The following is a 26,605-nucleotide window of genomic DNA, read 5'->3' as shown; positions in this document are numbered from 1 at the left end:
TGCTAATTGACTGGAGTGTACTACTTGATCAAGTGGATGTAGATGTTGCAGTTGATCTCTATAATCGGTTACTCCTTGACTGTGTTGAAAAATCTGTTCCAAATTATCAACCTCCCAGGAAGCCTCCCTGGTCGAACGCAATGCTTCGGAATCTGAAACGCATCCGTGCCAAAGCTCTACGTGCGTACACAAATCGACGATGCCCTATTCTCAAGCGCTTTTTCGCAATAGCCAGTAATGAGTACCGCTGTTATAATAAATTGCTGTACAAAGGATATGTGAACCGCATCCAACAAAACTTACGACGAAATCCGAAGGGCTTCTGGACTTTTGTTAATACGAAGAGGAAGGAAACGGGGCTTCCGTCTAGGATGGTTTACAATGGCGAAGTAGCGACTACGACGGCGACAAAGTGTTCCCTATTTGCCAGTTACTTCTCGAGTGTCTTCACTACTGATGCGCCAACTGCCATCGAGTTCAAAAACGCGTCCCGTGATGTTCCCGTTGGTGCGGTGGATATGGATGTATTCACCATTTCAGAACAATCGGTTCTCTCTGCAATACAAAAAACGAAATCGTCGTATGCTCCAGGTCTAAGTGCAATGCCTTCAGCTGTTCTGAAAAACTGTTCAGATATTTTAGCGATTCCACTGACGCACCTTTTCAATGTGTCATTTCAGCAACAAAAATTTCCCGATGATTGGAAGTTTTCAGTCATGTTTCCGGTACACAAGAAAGGTGACAAAGGCAACATCGAGAACTACCGGGGAATCACTTCGCTGAGAGTCGAGTCAAAAATTTTCGAATCACTTGTCAACGAGGTGCTGTTCTCTGCTAGTAAACATTACATAAGCACTTGTCAGCACGGATTCTTTCCCGGTCGATCGGTGGAGACGAACCTGGTCTCCTTCACATCCTTTTGTACGGAACAAATGTCCAAACAACTGCAGGTGGACACGATCTACACAGATCTTAAGGCTGCTTTCGACACTGTTAACCATGAGATACTGTTAACGAAGCTTGATAAACTTGGATGCACTGCCCGATTCTGCCGTTGGCTTCGATCATACCTTGTTCACCGTAAAGTCGTTGTTCAAATTGGTGACAATGAATCTGAGTCCTTTTCCAACCATTCTGGAGTTCCTCAAGGTAGCACACTTGATCCGCTACTGTTTTCACTGTTCGTGAATGACGTGGCTTTCGTCTTAATGCGTGGATGGAAACTGTTCTTCGCCGATGACTTGAAAATATTTCTAATTATAAGGAAAGAAGCCGATTGCCGTGAGCTACAGTATCTCGTTGATACCTTTTATAGTTGGTGTAAAAGAAACATGATGGTTCTTGTTGTTGTTAAATGCTTTGTTATCAGCTTTCATCGAACGAGGAACATGTTTACTTTCAACTACAACATCGCTGGAACTCAGCTGCAACGCGTTGATCATGTAAAAGATTTGGGCGTCATCCTTGATGAAAGGCTAACGTACACCCATCACTTCTCAGCGATCATTGACAAAGCTAATCGTCTACTAGGTTTTATGTTCAAAATATCCAACGAATTCCGGGACCCTTTGTGCTTCAAAGCGTTGTATTGTTCGCTGGTGCGCTCACAGTTGGAATTCGCAAACGTCGTCTGTTGCCCCTACCAAGAATTGAAGCCATCCAGCGCAGATTCATAAGATATGCGTTACGTCAATTGCCTTTGGAATGATCCGCTGAACTTGCCATCATACGAAGACCGTTGTCGATTACTAGGACTGCACACTTTAGAAGATCGTAGACACGCGTCGCAAGCTACCTTCGTATCTGAGCTTCTTCTCGCCGAATATGATGTTCCCGATCTCCTATCACAAATTAACCTCTACGCACCAACCCGTGTTCTTCGTCCTCGAACACTGCTGCAGACTGAAATGCGTAACACTAACTACACTGCCAACAGCCCGATACTAGCAATGGTCCGTCGCTTCAACGATTTGACCTACAACTTCGACTTCGTCATTAGTTCTGCACAGTTTAGAAATCGTTTATCACTTTAGGTTAATTATTTGTAATTTAGTTCATTAAGACTCATTGTCAGATGGACGTAAATTGTTAAATATAAATAAATAAATAAATAAGTATTAAAATTTGGAGTATTTATAATATGCATTAATAACGAATAATTGTATTCTGAAAAATCTTTCGAAAACTACTCGGAAATGGGGAAATTTTTTAGCGCATCTCGGTCAGAGCCGTCAATATGGTGCACCAACCGAACACTTAAATGATGAAAAGTTTTAAATATAAGTTCGCTACAGATTTGTTATTATTACCGTTCGTATTTGGCTGCTTGGTGCGAACAGAGAGCTGTACAATATCGAGAAGGAAATATTGTGAGCTGTACATGGCTGGTGGATGTATCAGTTTGGCTCGTCACGTGCTACTTGCAGAGACTATCATTTTCATTTCCGATGGGTGGAAGACAGCACACACACACGCATACACACAGATGATCATTAAAATCCGGAAGACGCTACTGTCTGCCGTGAATGAGTATGACACGGCAACGCAGAGGGCTGATGTAGTTGAGCGAGCATTGGCGTCGGCTAAGGCTGCTATCTTCTTAGACCCTCAGAAGTAGAGTAAGGAGAAGCAGATTGGGGTTGAAAAAACGCCAGTTTCGGTGACCCCAAAGAGGACAAGATCCTTGCCAGGAGACGGAAGACCAGGCGGACCAAAAAAGCAGACGATCGAGGATGCTGTGTCTGATGCCGAAGAAAAAGACGACACCCAACCGGGAGAAAGCGGGAGTACCGTTGTAGGTCGGAAGGAGAAACACGGGAAATAGCAGAAGAAGAAGAGCGAAAAAGGGAGCAGAAGAAGGAAGCAAAATCTTCGGCTCGTCAGAAGGCGCCAAAAGAACGACGTCCTACGCAGCTCTTCTCAAGAAAGTGAGAGCGGATCCAGAGCTAAAGGAGTTGGGAGAGAACGTTGTTAGAATGAGGCGCACTCAGAAGGGCGAGATGTCAAGAGCTCGACCTACCGCGAGCTCGTTGTTAAACCGTTGGGATGCGAAGCGAACGTGGGAGCCCTATTGCAGGAAGCCGTAGTCGATTGCAAAGGTCTATCCGGATTTGGAAATCTTATGAAGGAACTCAAACGGCGGCGATTCGACTACAGGTGGCTGCTGCCAAGAAGCTGGCGAAGACCGGAAAGATAAAAGTCGGCTGGTCGGTGTGCTCGCTGCGAGTCACTCCGCGAGCTTCCAAGCAGTTGGAGCGATGCTTAAGACGCTTTGACCTCGGATACCTGGCGAGGTACTGCAAGGGCCCGGATAGGTCTGCACTGTGAAAAAATGCGGAGAAAACGGGCATGTTGCTAGAGACTGCACGAAGCAACCAAGGTGCATGATCTGCAAACCGGAGGACGGAAACGACCACATGCGTACATGAAGGCAAAGGCAGGCTAATGATGATGAAGATAACATCAACTGTTGTGACAGTCGACAACAGAAACGAAGTGCGGCGTTGCAATTATTGCAGAGCCGTATCATGTTCCTCCTGATAACGGTAACTGGGTGGTGGATAGTGCAGGGATCCCGAGCAAACGAAAAGCCCATAATACACCCATGTTCATGGGGTTTGACATGGGTCTTTGAAATGGGTTCAACCCATGAAAACACCATCACCATGGTCCGGTAGATCCCATATAAAATACCATATGTTGGAGTATTTATGTGTTATTGAGACCATTTTATGGTGTCTTGATGGTTGTGAATTTTGGCACGGACCATGTTTAAGGTCTTTTCAAGGGGCTATGTGGTGTTTAAACCCATGAGTATTTGCTCGGGATGGCTGCAATACAAGTAATGGGCGGTTTCCCTGTCCAAGAGGTGGTTGATAATACACACGCTTCGTGATCGCTAGGATCAACAACGTATTTTTCTGTAAGTGCTATGCTCCTCCGAGTACGATAGGATGCTGGACGCACTAATAGACCCGTTAGTCGGACGAACGCCGGTTGTTATAGGAGGAGACTTTAACGCTTGGGCCGTGGAGTGGGGTAGCAGGCTGACCAACGCAAGAGGTTACAGCTTGTTGGAAGCCTTGGCGAAGCTGGATGTGAGACTGTGCAACGAAGGTTCCACTACTAAATTCCGTAAAGACAGTCGATAGTCTATCATCGACATAACATTCTGCAGCCCTTCGTTGATAGGTAACATGAATTGGTGAGTTAGTGAGCAGTACACACATAGTGACCACCAAGCGATTCACTATACCATTGGTCCGGGAATTTGTACGGTAACACCGAGAGCGAGGATTGGCTACGGAAGTGGAAAATAAAAGACTTCAACAAGGACCTTTTTGTGGAAGCACTTCGTGCTGACAGCATCATTCCAATAGCGAGTGCCGATGAGCTTTCGGAAACAGTAGCGAGGGCATGTGATGTAACAATGCCGAGGAAAATGGAACCGAGGAACTACCGGCGTTCGGCGTACTGGTGGAGAGATAGCTCAGCATCCTCCGGTCTGCCTAAAAACCAGAAGACGCGTTCAGAGAGAAAGATCTGAGGCAGTCAGAGAAGAGTGTAACGTAACATTCCGGACGGCCAGGGCCGCTTTTAAACGCGAGATGGTGCCAAGCAAATCCACCTGCTACAAGGAGCTGTACAGAGACGTAGACGCTAACCCCTGGGACAGTGCTTACCGTGTCGTTATGGCCAAGATCATGGGTCCAATGACGCCAGTCGAAATGTGCGCCGATAAGCTGAAAATTATCGTGGAGGGCCTTTTCCCGAAGCACGACCCAACCGCATGGCCGCCTACACCGTAGGTTGATGGAGTTGGTGGAAATGCTGGCGACAATCGAGTTTCCAACGACGAACTCCTTATTGTGGCAAAAGGGTTGAAAGCTAAGAGAGCTCCCGGACCGGATGGTATCCCCAACGTGGCACTGAAGACTGCGATCCTGGCGTTTCCGGACATGTTCAGGATAGTCCTACAGAAATGTCTGGACGATGGCTACCTCCCTGATAGATGGAAGATCCATGAGTTGATGTTGCTGCCAAAACCAGGTGAACCACCAGGAGATCCAGCATCGTATCGGCTTAATGTCTGCTGGATATTCTCGGTAAGCTCAAGGAAAGGGTCATCCTCAATAGGCTGAATCCTACGCTGAAAGTAAGAACGGACTTTCGCAGAGGCAGTTCGGGTTCCGCTACTGCGCCGTTCTAACGATAGATGTGAAGAACGCGTTCAACAGTGCGGGGTATCACCGTAAGACCGAGGTAGAGCTGGTCAGCAACCGTAAAAAATCCAGCGTGTCGAGATCAGCGTCGGGGGACAATTCATCCAATCAATGCGTGCGCCGAAGCACCTGGGTGTGATGGTCGACGATCGGTTAAATTACAATAGCCATGTCGACTATGTGTGCGAGAAGTCTGCTAGGAAAACTAATGCATTGGCAAATATCATGCCGAATCACGGAGGAGCAAGAGGCAGCACGAGACGTCTCCTGGCGGGTGTCTCATCCTCAATACTGAAGTATGGCGTACCGGCCTGGGCTGCTGCGCTGAGCTCAAAGCGAAACCGGACGAAGTTGACAAGCACGTTTCGCCTAATGGCTGTTCGTGTCGCGAGTGCGGAGAGAACGATATCATAGGAGGCGGTATGCGTAATTCCCATATGCATCACTCTGGCTGAGTACGTGGAATGTTACCAGCGGAGAAATGCACGTAATGTAAGGAGACTGGTCCGAGCGAATTCGTTGGCTAAGTGGCAGCAAGAGTGGGATAACGCGGAGAAAGGAAGGTGGACCCACCGACTCATCCCAAATGTATCTGCTTCGGTACATAGGAAACATGGAGAGGTGAACTTCCATTTGACGCAGTTTTTGTCCGGGAACGGATGCTTCCGGAAGTACCTGCATAGGTTTGGACAGACTTCGTCACCTTTTTGCTCGGAGTGTGCGGACGTGCAAGAGACACCGGAGCACGTGGTCTTCGAATGCCCTAGGTTCGAAAAAGTTCGTAGGAGTATGCCTGGTGTGACAGTGGACAATATCGTCGATGAGATGTGCCACGACAAGCATATCTGGGACGCTGTCAACAGAGTGGTTACGAGTATACACTCCGAGCTACAGAGGAAGTGGCGAAGGGACCAACAAAGTAGCGCCATTGGCTAGAAAGCTGCCGAGAAACCACAAATCGGGTTTCGGGAGAAATTCCACCACCGGGGAACTCTCCGTCGGTGTAGTCTAGTTGAGGACCAGTTGAGCAGTACGCGACATAGCACCGGGCTTGGGTCGTTGGGGCGCCAGTGAACCGGACATCAGGCTTCACCGGAATCGTCGGACCGACCACGACACCCTACCGGGTAGCTCGTGAGTAGGCTAGATCCACCGCCGGGAACTAAACCGAGTAGACGGAGCGGGGAGTTAAATGGCTCATGGAAAGGTTCATCGGTATCGCGAGCAATCTACTGCCTGGGAATTCACGGTAGGGTAGATTCACCGCCCTGGACTACCCGACGGAAAGGGGAGCTATTAGCTCATGAAACAAAGACCGTTACCGAGAAAAATTCCTCCCTCGGGGAACTATCGGTCGGAGTAGGGTGAGTTCACCGTTGGGCACTATCCATAAGTAGATCCTGATAAGGCCGGCAGCGTAACTTGAGCTAAATGGCTCACGGGAACGAGAGCTAATAGCGATGTAATAGATGCAAACAAGAAATAAGAAAAGAATCGAGAGTTAAATCAAAGCTCATAGGTCGAGCCATTCAATGAACCAAGTGAGGCTCCGAGATAAAGAAGAAGAAAGAGGTATAGTTCCGTGTGGAAGAAGGGTGTGAAAAGTAAGGATTGTTTTTAGGCACGAACGTGAGTCGTGAGTCCCACACAGTGCTAATACACTACAGGCCAGCCTTTCAAGCTTTTTAAACTTTACTATAAAAAAACCTGTAGTACCGTTGTAGGTCGGAAGAAGAAACACAGGAAACAGCAAAAGTGGAAGAAAGAGCGAAAAGTATAGCATAAGACAAAAGTAAACCGGGCTCGTTAGAAGGCGCCAAAGAGAGAAGCCGTGCTCGACAAAGCCAATGTCGCGACGACGTATGTAATGCTTCTTATAAAGGATCCGATGCTGAGAGATTTGTACCGACGTACCGAAAAAGATGAGATGCTCTTCGAGTTGAAGGAATTTCCCACGATTCACAGCTCAACCTTGAAAGAGATTATTACCAAATCACTGGGTGAAAAAGCAGAAGTTAAAGCCTTAAACTACGTAGATGGTGATTGTGTGCAAGGACCTGCATGAGATCACGACGGAAGACGAGCTGAAAGGTGTACTGAAGCAACAGGATATGCTGTAAATGCGCGCAAAGGCCGAAGTGCATGCTTTGCATTCCAGAGGATGGAAACGACCATCAGATTGGTAGCTTCAAAAGCCCTGCTGACAAGAGGGTGACTGTAAGCCAACGGTAATGGAGATAACCCAGATAAATCTGAATCATTATAACACCGCACAGAAACTGTTGTTGGAGTCTACGACAGAAACTATGTGTGGCGTCGATTTGATTATTAAGCCCCCCCCCCCTGATAACGGTAACGGTTGCGATAATTCCCCATTCAAGAAGTGGTTGAATACGAAGGCTTCGTGATCGCTAAAATCAACGGCGTCTGCGTGTGAAGCTCTTACGCTCCTCAAAGGTGGACAGTGGAGCAGTTCAGCGTAATGCTGGAGCAGTTGATCAGCCGAAAGCCGGTAGTTATTTTTGGTGACTTTAACGTCTGTCCTGTGGAGTGGGGCAATAGAGTGACCAACAAAAGAGGATGTATCCTGCAGAAAGCTCTAGCGAAGTTAGACGTACGCTTGTGCAATGAGGTTCCGTTAGCACATTTCGGAGAGATGGGAGGGAGTTTTTCATCGACGTCACATTCTGAATCTTTTCACAGACGGCGAACATGGATTGGAGAGTATGCGAAACTTATACGCATAGTGACCACCAGGCGATTCGCTACCGTATCGGCTAACGGAACCCTCTTGTAGCACGGAAAAACTTTTCATTGAGGCAATTCGGCCGAACGGCGGGACCGAGAACGTGGATGCGGCTGACCTAACAAGAAGGATTGTGATGGCTTGTGGGGCAACAATGCCGCGAAAGCTGGAACCACGCAACAAACAGCGTCCTGCTACCTGGTGGAACGAGATGCTTAGTACGCCACGCGCTGCTTGTCTCAGAGCCAGAACAATATCGGAGCCATGTAGAAAAGAGCGCAAGGCAGCGTTTCGGGAGATCAAGCTTAGCAAGTCAGATTGCCACAAGCAGCTGTGCCGAGAAGTAGATACAACTCCCCGGGGCGACGCGTACCGAGTCGTGATAACGAAATCGAAGGACCCGTCGACGCCAGCCGGAATATGCCCGGGTAAACTGAAAATAATCGTCGAAGGTCTCTTCCCGAAGCACGGTTGAACTACCTGGACACCTACACCGTACGGCGAAGAAGAAGGAGCAAACATGGATGATCGGCAAGTGACCAACGATGAGCTCGCCGAAGCATCAAAGCGCCTGAAATCGAAGAAAGCTCCTGGTCCGGATGGAATACCAAAATGAAGCCAACTTCCTCGAAATGTGGAAGGTACAGAAGCTGTTGTTGCTGCCGAAGCCGGGAAAATCACCGGGTGATCGGACTGTTGAAGATGCAGTTCGGATTCCGCAAAGGAGCATCGACGGTGGAGGCAATGCGGATTGTGCTCGAGAATGCTGAGAAGGCATCTAAACAGAAGGAAGAGGAAATCGATACTGCGCTGTAGTCACGATAGATGTGAAGAATGCTTTTAACAGCGCCAACTGGGAAGCCATCGCTGCAGCGCTACACATAATGAGGGTTCCCGACTATCTGTGCCAGACACTGAAGAGCTACTTCCAGAGCAGAGTGCTGCTGTACGAGACGAGCGAAGAGCAGAAGTCAATGCGAGTCACAGCGGGCGTTCCTCAGAGTTCCATCCTCGGTCCAACTCTTTGGAACGGGATGTACGATGGAGTCTTAACACAGCGGCTGTCCAGGAAAGTGAAAATCGTGGGTTTCGCGGACGACGAGAGCTGGATGAACGGGGTCAAGCTGCAAATAGCTCACCACAAGACGGAGATGTTGTTGGTCAGCAACTGCAGTGCGGTGTAACGGATGCAGATCGACGTCGGAGGGCACGTGATTGCATCGAAGTATGCACGGAAGCAATTGGGAGTGATAATCGATGACCGGTTGAGTTTCAACAACCACTTCGACTACGCATGCGAAAAGTCGGCGCAGGTAACGAACGCAATAGCGAGAATCATGACCATTGTTAGCGGTCCAAAAAGCAGCACCAGACGTCTGCTATCTTCTGTTTCGTCATCGATACTCCGATATGGGGTTCGTAGCTGGAGCGCAGCACTGATAGTCAACCGTGAAATGCTGAATAGGACATACTGGCTGATGGCCGTACGAGTCACGAGTGCGTACAGAACAATATTATTGGAGGTAGTATACGTTATAGCCGGGATGATCCCCATCTGTATCACCCTGGTGGAGTATATCGAAGGTTTCAATCAGAGAAACACAAGAAACGTGAGGAAGATACTAAGAATTGATTCGATGGTGAGGTAGCAGCAGGAATAGGACAGCACAAATAAAGGAAGGTGGACCTACCGGCTCATCCCAAACCTGTCGGCGTGGGTCAGTAGAAAGCACGGAGAGGTGAACTCCACTTAACACAGCTCCTTTCGGGCCATAGCTGCTTCTGGAAGTATCTTCATCGGTTCGGATACGCAACGTCACCATTGTGCCTGGAGTGTGCGAACGTCGAAGAGACACCGTAGCATGTGGTCTTTGAATTTACAAGGTTCCAAGCGACACGCAGAGAGATGCTCGAAATGGAAGGGCGACCATCAACCCAGATAATGTAGTCTACAGAATGACAAGCGACGTAATCACCTGGAACTCGGTCAACAGTGGTGGCGCAGATCATGACTGCCTTACAGCGTGATGAACAGCGAGTAACGGTTTCGGAAGAGTAATCAACACCGGGAAACTCTCCGCCGGAGTAGGCTTGATTCACCATCGGGGACTAGTCGAGTAGACCGCGATGAAGCGCCGTGTATGGGCGCCGGGACGTCAGCGAACTAGACGCCATGCTTCACCCGGAATCGCCGGAGCGATCACGGCCAAGAAAAACAGTGAAAACCTAGAAGAATCGGATCGGCAGAACTTCTTTCGTCAAGGAACTCACCACCGGCGTAAGCTAGATTCACCGCCGGGGACTAGACTGAGTAGAGTGCGACGGGACACCACCAGTCGCGGGGCGTCGGGGTATCAGCGAACCGGACTCCCTGCTCCAACGGAATCACCGTACTGATCCCGACACCTGGTTGGTTGGCTCGGTTTCGGGAGAACTTCTCTCGGTGGGGAATTCTCCGTCGGAGTAGACTAGGCCCATCGTCGGGGAATAGACCGAGTAACTTGCAAACCAGTCGGTAAGTAAGTAGTCCTGAATGGTATGATGAGGGAATTGTGGTGCTGATTGGCACGAGGGAGCCGGTAAAATAGACAATCTGAGGGTGCCGCCCAGATTGTCTTCGTAGGGGAACAGCACTAAGCCTGGATCCACATCTAGCTTTCCGACTGCCATGCAAAAACTAGCAGCCTGTGTGGATGGTCGAGAACTGGGGAGTGATGCTGTAACCAATGGTTACTAACCATACTGAAGTGACGCGATTAAGGGAAACTTCGTCCAGCGTACAGTTGTACGGAACATATGCATTCGATTCCGATTGGACTAGTGACGAGTGCAAGAGACTCGATCGGCAACTGTTTCCGAATGAGTACCCAGAACACGAGCATTACAAAGAATAAACTTTTTATAGATATTTTTTATAAATCCGATATCCCAAAAAATATCTACACCCTTAACTTACCGCTTCGGATGACCACCGTGCAGTTCGCCGGTCACCTGCTGGTGCCCAAGCTGATGCTGCTGCTGCTGCTGTTGATAGTCCAGGAAGTCCTGATGTTTAAGCCCGCCGGGACCCATCGCCCCGTGACTGCCCCGGGATTGATTCGAGGGGCAGCAGGAAATCGATGATGCCGATGAGGAACTGGGCATTTTGAACTGTTGCTGTAGCTGCTGCTGCGACGTCATCACCGGTTCGGCGCTTTTCACAGGACTGTTGTAAATTTCATCGTTAAAGTACACCTCTCCAGGGTTGGTCAGCGCGGAAGCCGAATGCGGGGGCGGTGGAAGTTGATGGCTGTGATGTAGGAACAGATGGGTGGGAGGCTGTGGTGGTCCAGCTGGACTGCGAAGCTCGTTACTGCTACTGCGGGAGGAGCCGCGTCCTAGCAGCGAGGGATCTACGTAGTGATATGAGTGGTGAGCACTTGTTTGTGTGTGTGTGTGTTTGTTTGTTGGGGTTAAAGCAGATTATCCAAAATCGTAGCAGGAAGACAGAAACATAGAAAATGTTGGGGTTAGATTGGAAGCACACACTGTGGAATAGTGAATCAGAGGGTAAGCCGGGATGGATTAGTATTTTCTACTTACTTGTGGCTGCTAGATAGACCCGAGCCACAGCAGGAGCCTTGGGAACTGGTTGTCATCCCGATCAGTTCCGACGGGTAGACGTGATTCAGATGTAGATGGTGGTCTAAAGCTTGCGGAATGGGTGGTGGGTGTTCCGGTGGAGGGGGTAGGAAATCGATCCAGTTAGAAGGAGCTACAGAACAAGTGTCGAGCGATTAGTACCATAGAACACATAGAACAGCAGAGGACACACAATGTTTGGTTATAAAAAAACGGGAATCGTACCTGCGTTGTACGGCATAGCGAACGGCTTCGGATGGCCTGGACCATAAGGAATGTCCGAGCGAATGCTGGAAGCTGCCGATGAGTATGTTTCATGGTTCATAGGACCCACTTGGTATGGTAGTTTTCCATTTTCTTGCGGGAAACCGTTCATTAGTACAGTAGTTGCGTACGGCGAAGGATTGTCCGGAGACTGAAAAGATAGAATTTGTCAGAACCGGATATCTGATTTCAAAAACATCCCACTCACCTTCCGACAGTTATAATAGGAGGTGATACTCCTAGGATCGACCTCAGCATAATCCGTACCAACATCCGTGTAGTTGGAAGGATTCTGTGACCCTTCCAGCAGTTTCATCTCACTCAAACCGGAATCTTTGTCCGTGTCCGTCGATCTCCAACCGCGATCGATCCAAAGACAATCTTTCCTCGAAATATTCATACTGGCCAAATCGCCACTAGTGATAACCGGAACGGTGACGATAGCTTTACTCATATTCTGTCGCTTTTTGAAAAACACCACCACTCCGACGACGGTGAAAGTTAGTATGATTAGAAGGGCTAGCACCACGAAGATCATAAACCAAGTTTCGTGCATAAAGTTGTGATGACGATATCCTCCGATGTCGCTCAAAGAGTTGTGAGCTCGGGGAGGTGCTATCACGTGAGCAGGATCCATCACTAGATAGGCCGGTTTCGAGTACGGCCCTGCTCCAACTCGATTATAGGCTACGATCTGAGCACGATAGGTTGCCCCCGTTGTCAGGTTGTTCAGCATGACCGAAGTTGTTGTGGCGTTTAGTGTCATTGAAGCGAGAGTTTTAGACGAGTTTCCTGGTTTAACCTAGAAAAAATTAAAGTAAATTAGTGTTTTTCCAACGAAAAAAATAAATAGATTAACTCACCTGAATTTTATAACCGAGTAGAATTCCATTCTGATGCTCGGGTGGTGGCGGTGACCACTTTACCCAACCAGCAGTCAAATTCAGCATCCCAGTTTGAATGTTAACCGGTGCGGCTGATGGTGAATCCTCCAGCGTCTGAACCACCTTTGAATTGCTCGGTTGACCCTCGACATTCTTGAAGTACGGTGTCAGAAAGAATTCGTACCGGGTGAACTTGTTCAATCCAGTGATAACGTGTGTTTCCGCCGCATTGTTCTGTATCGTCAGCATGCTGTACTTTTGTGAGCTGGAACTCAAATCTCGGTAGCGCACGTAGAGACCTTCGATGTACTCCTCGGTGCTGGAGATGTGCAGCTGCCACTCGAGCCGGACCGAAGTTGAACTGATGGAGACCACGTCCACCAGTTCCAGGATCTGTTGCACGGGGGTGATAAAACGATTAGACAGTGGATTAGTTAAATGGACTATTGTTTTGTATCGATTAATTTATAACTAGACTTAGGCATGGGAGCTATATGAAAATATGAACTGATAATGTATCGCTAGTTAGAATAATTATAAATGGATAACCGAAAGTGCACATCCTGACCCGGTTTCTGGCTTCTGTTGATAATGTTGTGCTGAATTTATCATCGGCAATAACCTGGGCCGGGGATAATTTATCTCTAATTAAGTCTGATTTATGTGTTCCGACCTAATTATTTTCCACTGGTTGGAGTCATTGCCGAATGACTAAAATCCAAAGCTGAGTGAACGCGAAACCTAACCTTTAATAATAGAGGAGTTGAATATTTAAATGGTTCGTCGCTTGAGCTAGGCATTCGCTAGGGGATGTGAATTTATAGCAACTTGTGAACCATAATAGAATAAAAAAATAACAAAACTAATTCTTGTTTTGCTAATTAGTCGAATTCAACCAAAAAAACCTGCTTTAATCCACCTAGTAGTACAATTGTGCCTTTCTCGTTCCTTCAAACTGTGATTCCGTGGCTGATTAAGCTCAATATAATTGAGGAAATGTCTATTAAATTATTAAAACTCCTACATTCAATAGCTCACCACGAATTTGATGAGCTACGAGATCGGCCATTTTTCCCGGGACATTTTTAACCTCTGAGGTATTGCGATTTTAACGGTTTATATTAGAAATACCTATAACTCAGAAACCATACGTTAGATCCCAGGGGCGGATCTAAAAAAATAATTCGGGAGGGGTCCGAAATTTCGATTTTAAAATGAACATTGTACATTTCGTAATACGTAATAAGCTCATGTAATGAATATCAGGTTTGTTGGTCATCCACCACTGTTAGATCCGAATAAAAATCAATAGTAGTTAATGGGAGTGTTATATTTTTCATTTGAAATCAAGTTTGTAAAAATCGGTAAAGAATTCGCTTAGAAAGAGATGGGACATTAACTGGGAATTTTGCAAACTCCTCGGGGACATCAAGAACCGTCATAAGCGGCCAATGTAGTCAAAGCTACTTCGATTGGTCATTAGTGATCTAGACCCGCGAATCCAAGTAATGTTGCATACATTTTAATATCTATTGCATAATTTCACCATCATGGTGGTACCAGTTTAGGGACCATTCATAGTTCTCAAAGCAAATTTTTTTTCATAGTTTCTTGCACAAGACCGTCAGTGTTACTAATTTAAATGTCTCGATGTATCAAATATGATCAGATGTATTCAATGCAATGGGTGCAAATTTGTCGGTCATTGAATCTGGTGAAAAAGTGCAAAGTATGCTGGGTGCAGGCACTACGAAATCTGAAAATAATCTCAGATTATTTTTGATCTGACAGCCTACTAAACCCACAGCTAGTTGTGCAATTATTGATGAAAGCTAATAATAACTCTATGCTAAGGATGCATTAGGATTCAGATCCGTATTAGACACCAAAATAGCGCGCTCACTTTTTTATTATTTTCACTTATACGTGATTATTTCCGATTTAATAAATGTGGGAGCAAAAATGTTGAGTATTTACTACCATTAGAGATATGTATTCCAATACACATATCATAATGAATTTAATGCTTATAAAAGAAAGTTATACTATTAATTACTAAATTTAATGACAATTCCGAAAAAAAAATTAATTGAAAAAGTAAAAAACATGAAAAGTGAGCTTACACTATTCAGAGGGTCCTAGAGTGCCACGGATAGTACCTTCTTACCTTTAATGTGCAGAGTCTGGACATTGAAAATAGTGCCTGCTCGCCCATTTTGGTGCCAACCAAAATGGGCGAGCAGGCACTATTTTCAATGTCCAGACTCTGCACATTAAAGGTAAGAAGGTACTATCCGTGGCACTCTAGGACCCTCTGAATAGTGTAAGCTCACTTTTCATGTTTTTTACTTTTTCAATTAATTTTTTTTTCTTTTTGGTTGAAGTTGGTGTAATTTTTTTAAAAACATCTTGAATAACTTTGAAACGAATGAGTATTTTTCAACAAAATGATGTGGTTTTAATGCCGCAATATTTGTTTGGAACATCCTTTGCACGAAAAAGTTATATTGAAAAAAATAAATTTAAGGGGGTTGTCATAGACAACGCATTATAAATCGATAGGCTTCGATCCTACAAGTTTATGTTCTTCACCAAAGTTTTTCATTACGAGTATTTCTGAAACTTTGTCGAAGACACCAACTTTTTACTTCGCAAGTTTAAATTTTTTTTTTTTTAGTTCGATTATAGTGAGCCATTCCAAATTTAAATTTTTATCAGATTGTGAGGAATATTCATACTAACTATTACTTCAAAGACACCCTATGAATATATTCGGTGGTTTCGCCTCTAGTGAATTAAGTTCACGTTTTTTGGGTTTCCAACCCCTGTGCACTGGGAAACTGCTCGTATGTCATAAGACCCCAGTAATAACATTAGTCCCTATGTCAAAGTATCGCTTTGCACCGAAGACTATATGCCTAAACGAACCATAATATCTTGCATCATAGCCTTTATCGATTCTGTGGTGAGTGAATCACTGACTTAGGACTAACTCAGTTTCGCTTCGAGTGAAGATTGAGTGGGATCTGTCGTCGTGTGCTGAGAAAGGAAGTATAGGACGCGCGCTTGGAAGTGCATACAAAGTAAAGCTTACAGTACAGTTAGTGCTTATTTTAGGTAGCTCAAAATTATTTCACATTCTCGACACGAATAAACCGATAGTTTTTTAGCTGTAGCTTCGATTTATTTTTTGGCAAATTGAAAAGCCCAATTAATCTTTTTTCTAAACAAAAACTAATGATCATTGATCTCTGAAGTATTGTGTTAACCAGTAGTCATATAAATAAAAAGTATCGCTTCCGATGACTGGCAGTTCGGAGTTTTAGCACAATTAAAATTTTCGAAAATTAATTTCGACCGATTTTTGTGCATGTCGCTAAACGCGTATTGTCTACCCTCTGATCTTTTCCCTTTCCTATTAACACAATCCCTTTCCCATGATACTCGTGGAGAGGCAGAGGTTCTTTCAGCCTTGGTAATTATCGGCGTCCTTATTGACCATTTTATGAATATGTTGAGTCAGTGAAACATGCACATTGAGAGTTACGCCTCCCAATAGACATTGTTTTGTTCATTGTACATTTTCACTCATTCGGTCAATCATGAAGTGCAACTACGGGCAGTCTTCCTAAGCTACGCTAAGCTGTTTTGAGTGAATCACCGTATACGTGTGACAAAAACCCTCGCATAACGTGAAACTGACATTATCGCCTCGTGGCACAAATTCAGCTTTTCTGATACAGTGTTTCTCACATTTATACGTTTATTTAACATTTTCAGGATAACGGAGCTGGTCGCTTATGTTCAATTGCTTTTTTTAAATACCGAGCAATTCCAAGTTAATTCAATAAACGATAAATCTATCATAAATTCTCGGCTGCTGGCTGCCCAGCACAAAAACAGATGATAACACTTCTGAGAGTTGCATCAGGAATCAGGAATCAGGAATCAGTAGCGTCTAGCTCAAATGGCACGTTTCCCATGTTGATCGGAGATTTGTGTCTCGCCAAGAATCGTCTTATCATTATTTCCTGATGGGAAGGATTGGGAAGTGGTAAGGTTACGGGTAAGGAAAATAACGACACAGAACAATTAAAACAGAGCATACTGCGCTCCCGGAGAGATTCTGAACGATCTGCAGGTGCTACAATAGCTGTAATAAAATTTCCAACCCCCGGAGGAATTTTGAATTTTTATTTAAGCAGTGAGCGGATATATCAACAGCCCTGAGGGTATATTGAGATAACAGAACGATAACACCCCCGAAGGGATATTGTCATTCAAACACGGCTAAAACTATAGCTCTTTACCACACTGGGGTAGGAACAATTGCATATCCCGAGTTTCAGCCCTCCATACATAGGTTCATCTATGTACGGAGAACCAAAAATCCGGATACGTAATTGCATTACTACAGGGCAGTTGCATATCAAATGATATGATGTTCCGTAATCGGATTCACAAAGAACACAAGAATAATTCTCAGCGCGCTGAATAGTAGCCATGTGATAATTGAGTTTGCAATATCTAGTCAGTGCCCTGACTAGAATACTGCAGCTGTGCTTGGAAAAATGCAACAAATTCTTTCACATTTTCGGACTCACATCCGGCAGAAAAGTCTTTGTTTGAACGCAAATTTTCGAGCTACGCCAATGGTTGGCATGTTCAGATGCAGCCCAAGAGCGAATCTTGTGCTTTATCCAACTTATCGACAGGGGTAGAACTGGTTCTGGACCAACGAAGTCAGTCGTAGTGCCAGCTCTAGCCAACTCGTCCGCCCATTCATTTCCAGTAATACCGGAATGAAAGGGTACCATAGAAGATAGATAGCATTTGAAAGGCTAAGTTCTTCGATTTGAGTTCGACATGCGATTACTAATTTCGATCTCGAATTTGCCGAACTAAGTGCTTTCAGGGCAGCCTGAATGTCAGAGCAAAAATTGATTCTTTTACCGAAAATTCCCTGTTGAAGTGCTGAGTGTACGCCAAACAGAATCGCAAAGATTTCTGCTTGGAATACGGTACAGTATCTACCAAGCGAATGAGCTTGGTTTAATCTCATCTCATGACAATAGACACCAGCACTGGCTCGGCCCTCCAACAAAGAGCCGTCAGTATAACAAACTACGTATTCTTCAAGTTGTCGCTCCTCCAGCCAGACAGCCATTCCTCGCGAAGAGGAATTCTCACATTGAAAGTTTTAAAAGGACTACATGTGAGTGTAAGGTCACTAGGAACAAGTGTACATTCATCCCAAGTAACCATTTGGGGCCACAGTCAGGCACGTAGCCAGAGGGGGGGGGGGCTAGGGGGCTAAAGCCCCCCCCGAAATTTTTCAAAAATAAATTTAAAAAACCGGTGACTTTTAACAAAACTTGTTGCTTATTTGGTTTGAACAAATTATTGAGAAAAAGTTAAAGAAGGCTATTTCTAACCACCGAAGGCAATGGTCACGAAATTCAGTGTGCTTTATGCTTTTGCTCGAGCCAGTGCGAAGCGAACAACAAAAAAGTAACTTTTATATTGTGTGCCTTGTCTGAAGAATACAAGAGACTGTTACTTTAATTGTAGCTGTAATAATCTGTCGAGATTAGTGATTAGCAGAAGCAAGAATTGGTGCTCCAGCCAAATGCGGTGATTATAAAATTATTGATCATTCGCATCCTGAAGGTGTAAATAGAGATTAGACCGGCTCTATCCAGTTCTACCATGGCAGGCATTTAGCGCTCAACAAATTAGTGCAGACGAAACCATTCATTTCGCACAACTTAAAGCACAAGGTTGTGTGTGACAATGCTATAATTAAGATCCTTCTGTATATGGACTATGAGAAAATGAATGTTCCGCTACAAGATCGGATACCGCTTACTCGCAGATTAATGTCACATTTGGGAGAAATGGAATCTATTTGGAAGGGCAATTATTGAGGGCGAAAAGCAAGGAAGATATTCGCGAACATAAAGGCAGCAACTACGATGATGACACGGAAATGTACAATAGCGAGATAGAAATGAACTACTCCCCCCCCAAGACATAGTTGGTGAGGAAAAAAAGATGGGTGGGTAATGTCTGCGACATAACCGGAGAGATGTAGAATACATAAGGAACACGTTCTTCAAATATGTTGATACTCATTAGGATTTTCGGACAAAAGCTGATTTGGGCGAGGAATATTTCAAATTATTCTTTACAAAAATGATGGTGGTCCTGAAAAGGACCGGTTTTGTTGGCGTTGTTGGCCTTGGTGAGGGAGATGGCTAACGATGAAATTAATTGTTAGCATGAGGAAGTCGCGTAGTACTGGCCAATGGAAGAACAGATAATAATTGATTCCTGAAAATCAATTTTTCTTTATTCATGTAAATTATACATACTTACAAATCTAACAGAAGATTCCTGATCATATTTCTGAATCATTAGTGCGAACATTGTGTAATTTGGTTAAGTACAATGAAAGTTACAAACTTTCCAAACTCGACCTTCTGTTCATTCAGAAATATTGAAATGGGGTGTCGTGGTCACAATAAAAAAAAAGATGGGTGGGTAATGTCTATCACATAACCGGAGCGTCGTGATTTCAATTCGAGACGTTAATTTAAATCTAATAATATTCAACAGAATCACGTTTGAATGGGAAATTTTCAAATAATTCTCTGTGGTAATAATGGTGGTTCTGAAAAGAACCTTTGGTATCGGCGTTTGTGTTGATGGTGATGCGCTGGATCGTTGGATATTTTTGGCATGATAGTTACGTGCCTGGCGAACTGTTTTGTAGCCTCGAACAAAACGACAAGACTGGCTTCTTCGGGTACCATTACGGCTGAACTTTATAAGCTTAGCTCGACTTTGAAATCCTGCACAATCTCACGAATCAGACACTGGTAGGGCCATTTTGTTTGCTACTAGCACGGAGCTGCACAAAAAATCATTTAATGCAGTTAGTTCACGGGGGCTGCCAAAAAGCTTGAATAGAAGCATGCGACTTCAACGTTTCTCTTAAACACATGCAACAACACATTCGTTTTGGTAATACTGATAATAACAGTAGAAAGGAATGGAAAAGCAGTGCACGAAACGAGCGAGAGGATAATTTAAATTTTTGTTCCGTGTGCAAGCTACTTCTTTCCACCCAACGTATTATGTTGCTTGTTGAAAATTTGCTACACACCTTAAAATAAAAGTTTCAGTTTAACTCTCACTAGAACACAATTGATTGGTCCTGAAAAGAACCGTTGCTTTTATTGTAATTTACGCCCACTCCCACAAACCGACCAAGTAGGCATCACTGGCTTCATTACGGCTGAGTTTTGTAAGCGTAGCTCGACTTTGAAGTAATACACAACCTTACGAACCAGACGCTGGAATGTTAGCCAGCGGATTAGTTGCTCCGTTGCCCTTTAGTTGGGGCGAAATACTAGCATGGCGACAGTTCCTGATCGGTAGTTGGTTGCGATGGGCCACCAGTAGCTGGGGCACTTTTGCGGACCGTCATCATCGCCAACTGCTTTCCTCCGGTGGACTGGCTGCTTGCTAGTGCTTGAACGAATACGAATGATGAGAAAAACCGACCGACCAATATTCATATATGAAAACACGAGAAAGCACTACTATCGCTCTCCCGCTCGTTTTCGTGCCATTCCTGTGCCTTTCCTTTCCGTTCGGCTACCAATACTAGCATAACCAAAACGAATATTCTGTCTTTCCATCGCCTTCAATCTAGTGGCCAGTGCTAGCAAACTTGCATGTTCAGTTTTTCAATAACAACATTCCAACAATATTTTCAAAGAATGTTGCAGATTTGAAAAGAAGGAAGGAGAAGATTTTCACAAATTTAAATTCTTTTGTTTTATTTGTTAGCGCTGATAAAGGCTATTTAGTTTGCTACTAGCAAGGAGCTGCACAAACAAATCGATTTATGCAGTTAATCAACGGAGGCTGCCAAAAAGTTCGAATAAAAGCATGCGACTAGTGTACTTTGCATGTTCTATATTTTATCAATACTAGAGAGGATCAATAAAATAATTCAAATTGTTATAGCGACATGCAATTTTGGCAACACTGGCCATGAGATGGTGAGGGAACACGCACATTCGTTTTAGTTATGATGGTAGTAGCAGCAGAAAGGAATGGAAAAGCAGTGCACGAAAACGAGCGAGAGAAGATAATTTAAATTCTCTTTCTTTCTTTCCACACATCGTATTTCTTATATTGCTTTCTGAAAATTATTTGTTATACACCATAAAATGTAAATTTCAGTTTAACTCTTATTAGAACACAATTAATTGGTCCTGTAAAGAACCGTTTATTGTTTTATTGCGGGAGCATAATTCAGACGCACTCCCCGCGGACACGGTGAGCCACAAAGCACTATTTTGCATTCTCGAACAAACCGACCAAGTAGGCATCGTTGGCTTCTCGGGGCATCATTACGACTGAGCTTTGTAAGCGTAGCTCGACTTTGCAGTCCTGCACAATCTCCCCAGACGCTGGAACGATAGCCTACTCTGTTGCCCTTTAGTTGGGGCGAAATTCTTGCAGGGCGACAGTTCCTGATCGGGTTGCGATGAGTCACCAGTAGCTGGGGCACTTTTTCCGCCGTCGTCATCGCCGACTGCTTTTCTTCGGTGGACTGGCTGCTTGCTAGTGCTTGAACTTGAACGAATACGAATGATGAGAAAAACCGACCGACAGATATTAATATAATCGCGCTAATATGCACTACTATCGCTTTCTCCCTCGTTCTCGTGCCGTGCATGAGCCTTTCCTTTCCGTCCGGCTTCTAATGGCCTAACCAAAGGAGTATGACGTCTTTCCCCCACCAAGTGCTCTCGTCAAGCAACCCAATGCGAATAACCATACGAACAAACATGTAGTGGACCTATATATAAACTTTTCATTATTTTATTGTTCGGTTGGTCTACCATAACGACGGCTCTGTGCGGGATGGGCTGAAAATTTTCACTTTTCTGAGTCGTTTTCGAAAGATTTTTCAAAACACATTTTTTTTTGTTATTAGTACATGTTATACATACTTCAAATTTTAATACAGCATAGAGGAACATATTTGCAACAAATTGGCCTAAAAATCAAATCATTCTGTTAAGTATGATAAAAGTTATTAACGTTCAAAATCTGACGCGGCGCCGCAGCCGATATTTTGAAACGGGACCCCTATATTGAAACCTTAAATGTATTCTACATTAAAATATTTCCTCGCCTCGTAAACAGGTTTCCACGTGCAATGGCTAAGCGCTTGCGCGAGATCTGTAGGACAACCACATAAACTCGTTATATTATTTTTATTGTTTACATAAGGAAATATATAAAAGACCCACGACGTTTGTTATTTTTAAATGATAAGTTTTTGAATTGCACACAATTTTGAATTTCTGTATTAGGTCAGTGCACACTGTACACTCTGTTCTCTGTACACTACTCTGCGCTACACAAAAAGTATTTCAATTTATCTGAGAACGATTGAGCCGAGAATAGAATTTTCATTTCGCGTCATTTTAACGCAATACCATTTTTATTAACGCTTCATTTCATTGTTACGAGTAATTCGTTCCGTACTAATACACTGTTAATCCGTAAATCCGTGATATCTTCGACAAACGTGCAAAAAAAATTCTTTTAAAAGTGGACCGGGCAAAAAGTGGTAAAATAATAGGCAATCACGAAGAGGGACTAAAATGTTGGGACTAACAGTTTCGATTTCATGTCTTAAGTATGTGACAGTCTTTCGTTCCGTTTTTGCTCGTCATGGAATAAAATGAGAGAGATAATCTTAAATAAGAGAGCAAAGAGAGGAAAAAATCAACCAATCTAAATCGACTCAAGATCACTCTTCTATCTTTACTATACACTCAACACGAGGTCTTTCCGAATTGCGCTCTGATCTTCTCATTTCGTCTTCGTTGCGTTAGGTGCAACAACTTTAATTGAAACTTTTTCCCAAATAGTGATAAAACAAACATGTAATCAGACAAACATTACAACTTTCTTCAAGAAACCATACATCTCTTCCAATCTTGATGATGATTGAAAAAAATCAAGAGCTAATTATTTTTATTCACAAACAAACCTATTACTAAACAGATTAGTGTTCATATTTGTTTAATGAATTGGCAAAGAGTTTTGCAAAAGTTTTACAGGAAACGGATGATTTGCTGTAATTTAAAACAGTCAACTCTAAAAGAAAGCCTCGGCAAATTAGGTGCAAGTGCGATGTGTTCTCTTCCATGTGTCGGAAGCAAGTGATGCTGAAATTATTATCTATGTTTATAGTCTCTAGTTATTTTGGTGGTGTCATCAATGTTATATTTACCAAATTTTATGTAAATTAGAAGCATTGAGTAATCAGTGCTAAGTAATTTTCTTTCGATTTGTGAATAGATTCTGAGCAGTTTCGCTCAGTAGATTAAATTCTGGGTAGTTTCCATTAGTAGATTAAATCATTGAAATATATATTTGACATTGTCCAAAACCCCACGAATTCCGAAATAAAACCTTCAAATAAATAAATAAAACCAAAATGTTCAAATATAATATTTACTTAATCTAGGTAATGTTCTCAAGTTACAACGGTTTTGCAAGATTGTCAAAAGTCAATAGAGCTAAGGCATTCTTGCTTTGTAGTGAAATCAGTAGTTTTTGCACTCACTTTACATTTTGACTTTTACTATAGTTTTAGGGATCTAGGAAAATCAGTCTACGATATTTTTAATTCATAAGTACAATGATATAAAAAGTACCTAAAAAGAATCAACTTAAATAGATAAAAAGATAGTTATTCTGAGTTGCCTGATAATGTTGTCGAAGATAGTCTTTAACCCATTACCTATGAGAGTCAAATGAAAAAACATGTGTTTTTTTTCAGGATTGTTTTGATTACGACATGATCAGTATCATTTAAATTGAAAATTTCATAAAGTCGAGTTAACGCAAACTTCGGATGAAGTCAAAGAGCTAGTAATAGTAGAAAGAAACCTGATCATGAAAATAGGAGTTGAACCTATTTTCTGCATCTACAAATCGCCTGCCTTATCAGAAGATTTGAAGCAAATTTCGACATTCACTTTGTTCGGACATTCTTTGCAACGGTAAACTTTGATTTCACACTGATATATTCCTATTCATGGGGACAACCTTGACGTTGGTTTCGTTCTTCTGATTAGCAAATGCGTGTAAAGTTTCATGAGACGGGTTTTTGGATATTTTTCTACTCATTCCAATTTAGCGTCTTCTACAAATTGTAAAGGTGTATCGAATGTGTAGCATTTTCAAGCAGCGTAGCATGCAGCGTAGCATTTTCAAGCAGCCCTTAATACTTTGAGCTCTTGACTATTCATTTTTGTAACTAGAGAAATTTCTAACTTGTAAATCAAAAATAATCAAATTTAATTCGTCGATGCACTATAGCCTTTCTTGTAACAGGCAACATATTATTAGAGTTTTTAGTGTCTATTGTCTTATTTTTGGAATTGTTTTCACTAAGAACTTTTCATAATTACGTTCAGTTTCCAGTGATTGTTTCAAGTCATCAGAATTAATACATTTATGCAATAATTTTTAAGCCCCTCCCGAAACAAAATCCTGGCTACGGGCCTGGCCACAGTCTTGTATGGCTAGTTACACGATCTATCGAGTTACTGTTACAGAGCCCAGTACCCTTAAGACGGTATGCACAAGAAAGTGCTTCTTGTTTCAGAAACACATGTAGTGGTTTTATGTTCAAGAGTGCCTCGAGAGCAGCAGTATGTGTTGTCGAGAACGCACTAGTCATCGCCATCAAGACCATCCTCTGAAGATGGTTTAACTTTGATTGGATTGTCATTACTTCTCCCTTCTGCCACCAAACAAGGCACCCGTTTGCCAGTATTGGTCTAACAATTGTTGTGTAGATCCACTGAATGTACTTAGGTTTGAGTCCCCAAGATTTGCCGAAAGCCCGTTTACATTGGCCAAAGGCCATGCAAGCTTTCTTGATCCTGAAATCGATGTGAGCTGTCCAATTAAGCTTTGAGTCAAGAATTGCCCCAACGTACTTAACTTGATCTTCGACAATAATTTCAGAGTCAAAAAACTGCAATGGACGAGCTCCGGTTGTAATCCTCCGTTGCGTGAAAAGCACCATTGATGTTTTATTTGGATTAACTGATAGTCCAACATGAAGACTCTCCTGCTCAACAACACATAATGCTTGTTGCATCATATCAAAAAGTGTGTTAATGCAAATACCGGTAATCATTATATGATAATAATCGGCGAACTAAATTTAGGTATCAATACCAACGACTGTTTACCACAATATGGTATTAATGAGCTCTACATAAGAGGTAAAATACCAAAACAAATAACACAGATATGTTCTACAAATAACTATTTGATAATAAAACGAGTTATTATAATACCTGAATAATAATAAAAGATTTTTCAACCTTCCAGTAACAAAATTCACTATATGGAGCCTCATGGAGGTATTCAATAAGGTATTGATTTGGTATTTGAAAAAATCACTGGGATACATAAAAGATACTAAAATAAAGTATTATACCTCCTTGAGGAATTAAGCAGGCATTGAAAAATGTTTCTTCAATAACTGCTTAATACCTCAATGAGGTATAATAATCAATTAATACCAAGTTTTGGTATGAATACCAAAAAATAGTATGCTCAGGTTATTGCCCAGTTATTTTCTCCTGGTCGGGTATCTCTACTTGTCTTGCATGCAGCGGGTGCTCGCCCAAGCTACCATCCCGAATGTAGTGGTCGATTAAACGTTCCACTGATTTAAGAAGGAAGGAGGTCAGACTGATCGGTCTAAAGCTCTTTGCCTCCTCATAAGTGACGCGGCCACCTTTGGGAATGAATTTGACAGTTATTTCCCGCCACGCTAATGGAATGTATCCTGTTGCAAGACCTTTTTCAAGATATGCTTGAAATGTTCATATCCTTTTTGTAGTAGAACTGGAATAATTCTGTCCTTTCCCGGAGACTTATACGGATCAAAACTTTCAATCGCCCATTTGATCGATTCGGTTGTCACAATTCTACGAGCTAATGCCCAAGAATCAGAACCACCTGAAAAGAACTCAGGGGCAGTCGTCAGTGATGGCTCCGTACAACCTGGAAAGTGTGTGTCAAAAAGACAGTTGAGTACTACATCTTCGTCAGACGAGTATTCACTATTAGCAGTTCTAATGGAACTGACATGAAAGTCTTTCGATTTCGAAAGTAACTTATCTAATCTACAAGTCTCGTTGAGACTTGAGACATTTGTGTAGAGGCTTTTCCAACCACTTCGTTCAGAGGATTGAAGGGCATTACTGTATGCTTTGCGAGCCAACTTAAATGCCTCCAACTGGTCCCTGCGTCTGCGATTCCAAGCTCTTCTACATAACTTTTTGAGTCGAACAAGTTCGGTATTCCACCAAGGTGTTCCTCTAGAAGCACGCATAACTCGAAGCGGACAAGCCTCTTGGTATGCTGCTACTATGAGTGAGCTTGTTTTATCCACGAATGATTTATCAGATATAGTGTCAAATTTTACTTCGTATGGTTTATTGATACACTTTCAAGTCGTTTCGTAAACAGGAAATTATACTAGCGGGATATTCATAACTTCAGAATGTATAATTAAGTGCTTAAGGTGTTATACACCATGGACACATTCTTTCTTGACATTACAACGATTTGACCAACCTTCATTCTATAAATCTCTTATAACTTTTTCAAATGAACTCCTTCATTAAACCTAATTATAGATTCAGAAAATAAACGAAATTTTATGTAAGATTTGATCTACAACACTTGAATGCACTAGAGAAGGTATTTTTAATAAACGATTGAGCAACGTCACAACGTCA

General features: G+C 43.2%; 1 protein-coding gene across 2 annotated transcripts in view; it reads right to left on the bottom strand.

Moving 5' to 3' along the window:
• LOC131690732 (roundabout homolog 2-like) overlaps positions 1 to 26,605 on the bottom strand; it is an 834,482-nt gene that overhangs the window by 6,380 nt on the left and 801,497 nt on the right. Inside the window, exons 11-15 of one of the 2 annotated variants that reach the window (XM_058976690.1) lie at positions 12,717 to 13,130; positions 12,062 to 12,655; positions 11,815 to 12,004; positions 11,551 to 11,722; positions 10,925 to 11,386 (exon numbers count right to left, since the gene is read on the bottom strand). In XM_058976690.1, coding sequence (XP_058832673.1) covers positions 10,925 to 11,386; positions 11,551 to 11,722; positions 11,815 to 12,004; positions 12,062 to 12,655; positions 12,717 to 13,130 — 1,832 coding nt within the window. The remainder of the gene's footprint in view (positions 1 to 10,924; positions 11,387 to 11,550; positions 11,723 to 11,814; positions 12,005 to 12,061; positions 12,656 to 12,716; positions 13,131 to 26,605) is intronic. The other variant, XM_058976691.1, reaches the window with a different exon arrangement.

Source organism: Topomyia yanbarensis, chromosome 3, assembly GCF_030247195.1.
Source record: "Topomyia yanbarensis strain Yona2022 chromosome 3, ASM3024719v1, whole genome shotgun sequence".
Taxonomy (NCBI): domain Eukaryota; kingdom Metazoa; phylum Arthropoda; class Insecta; order Diptera; family Culicidae; genus Topomyia; species Topomyia yanbarensis.
This window is presented reverse-complemented; position numbering and strand designations above follow the sequence as displayed.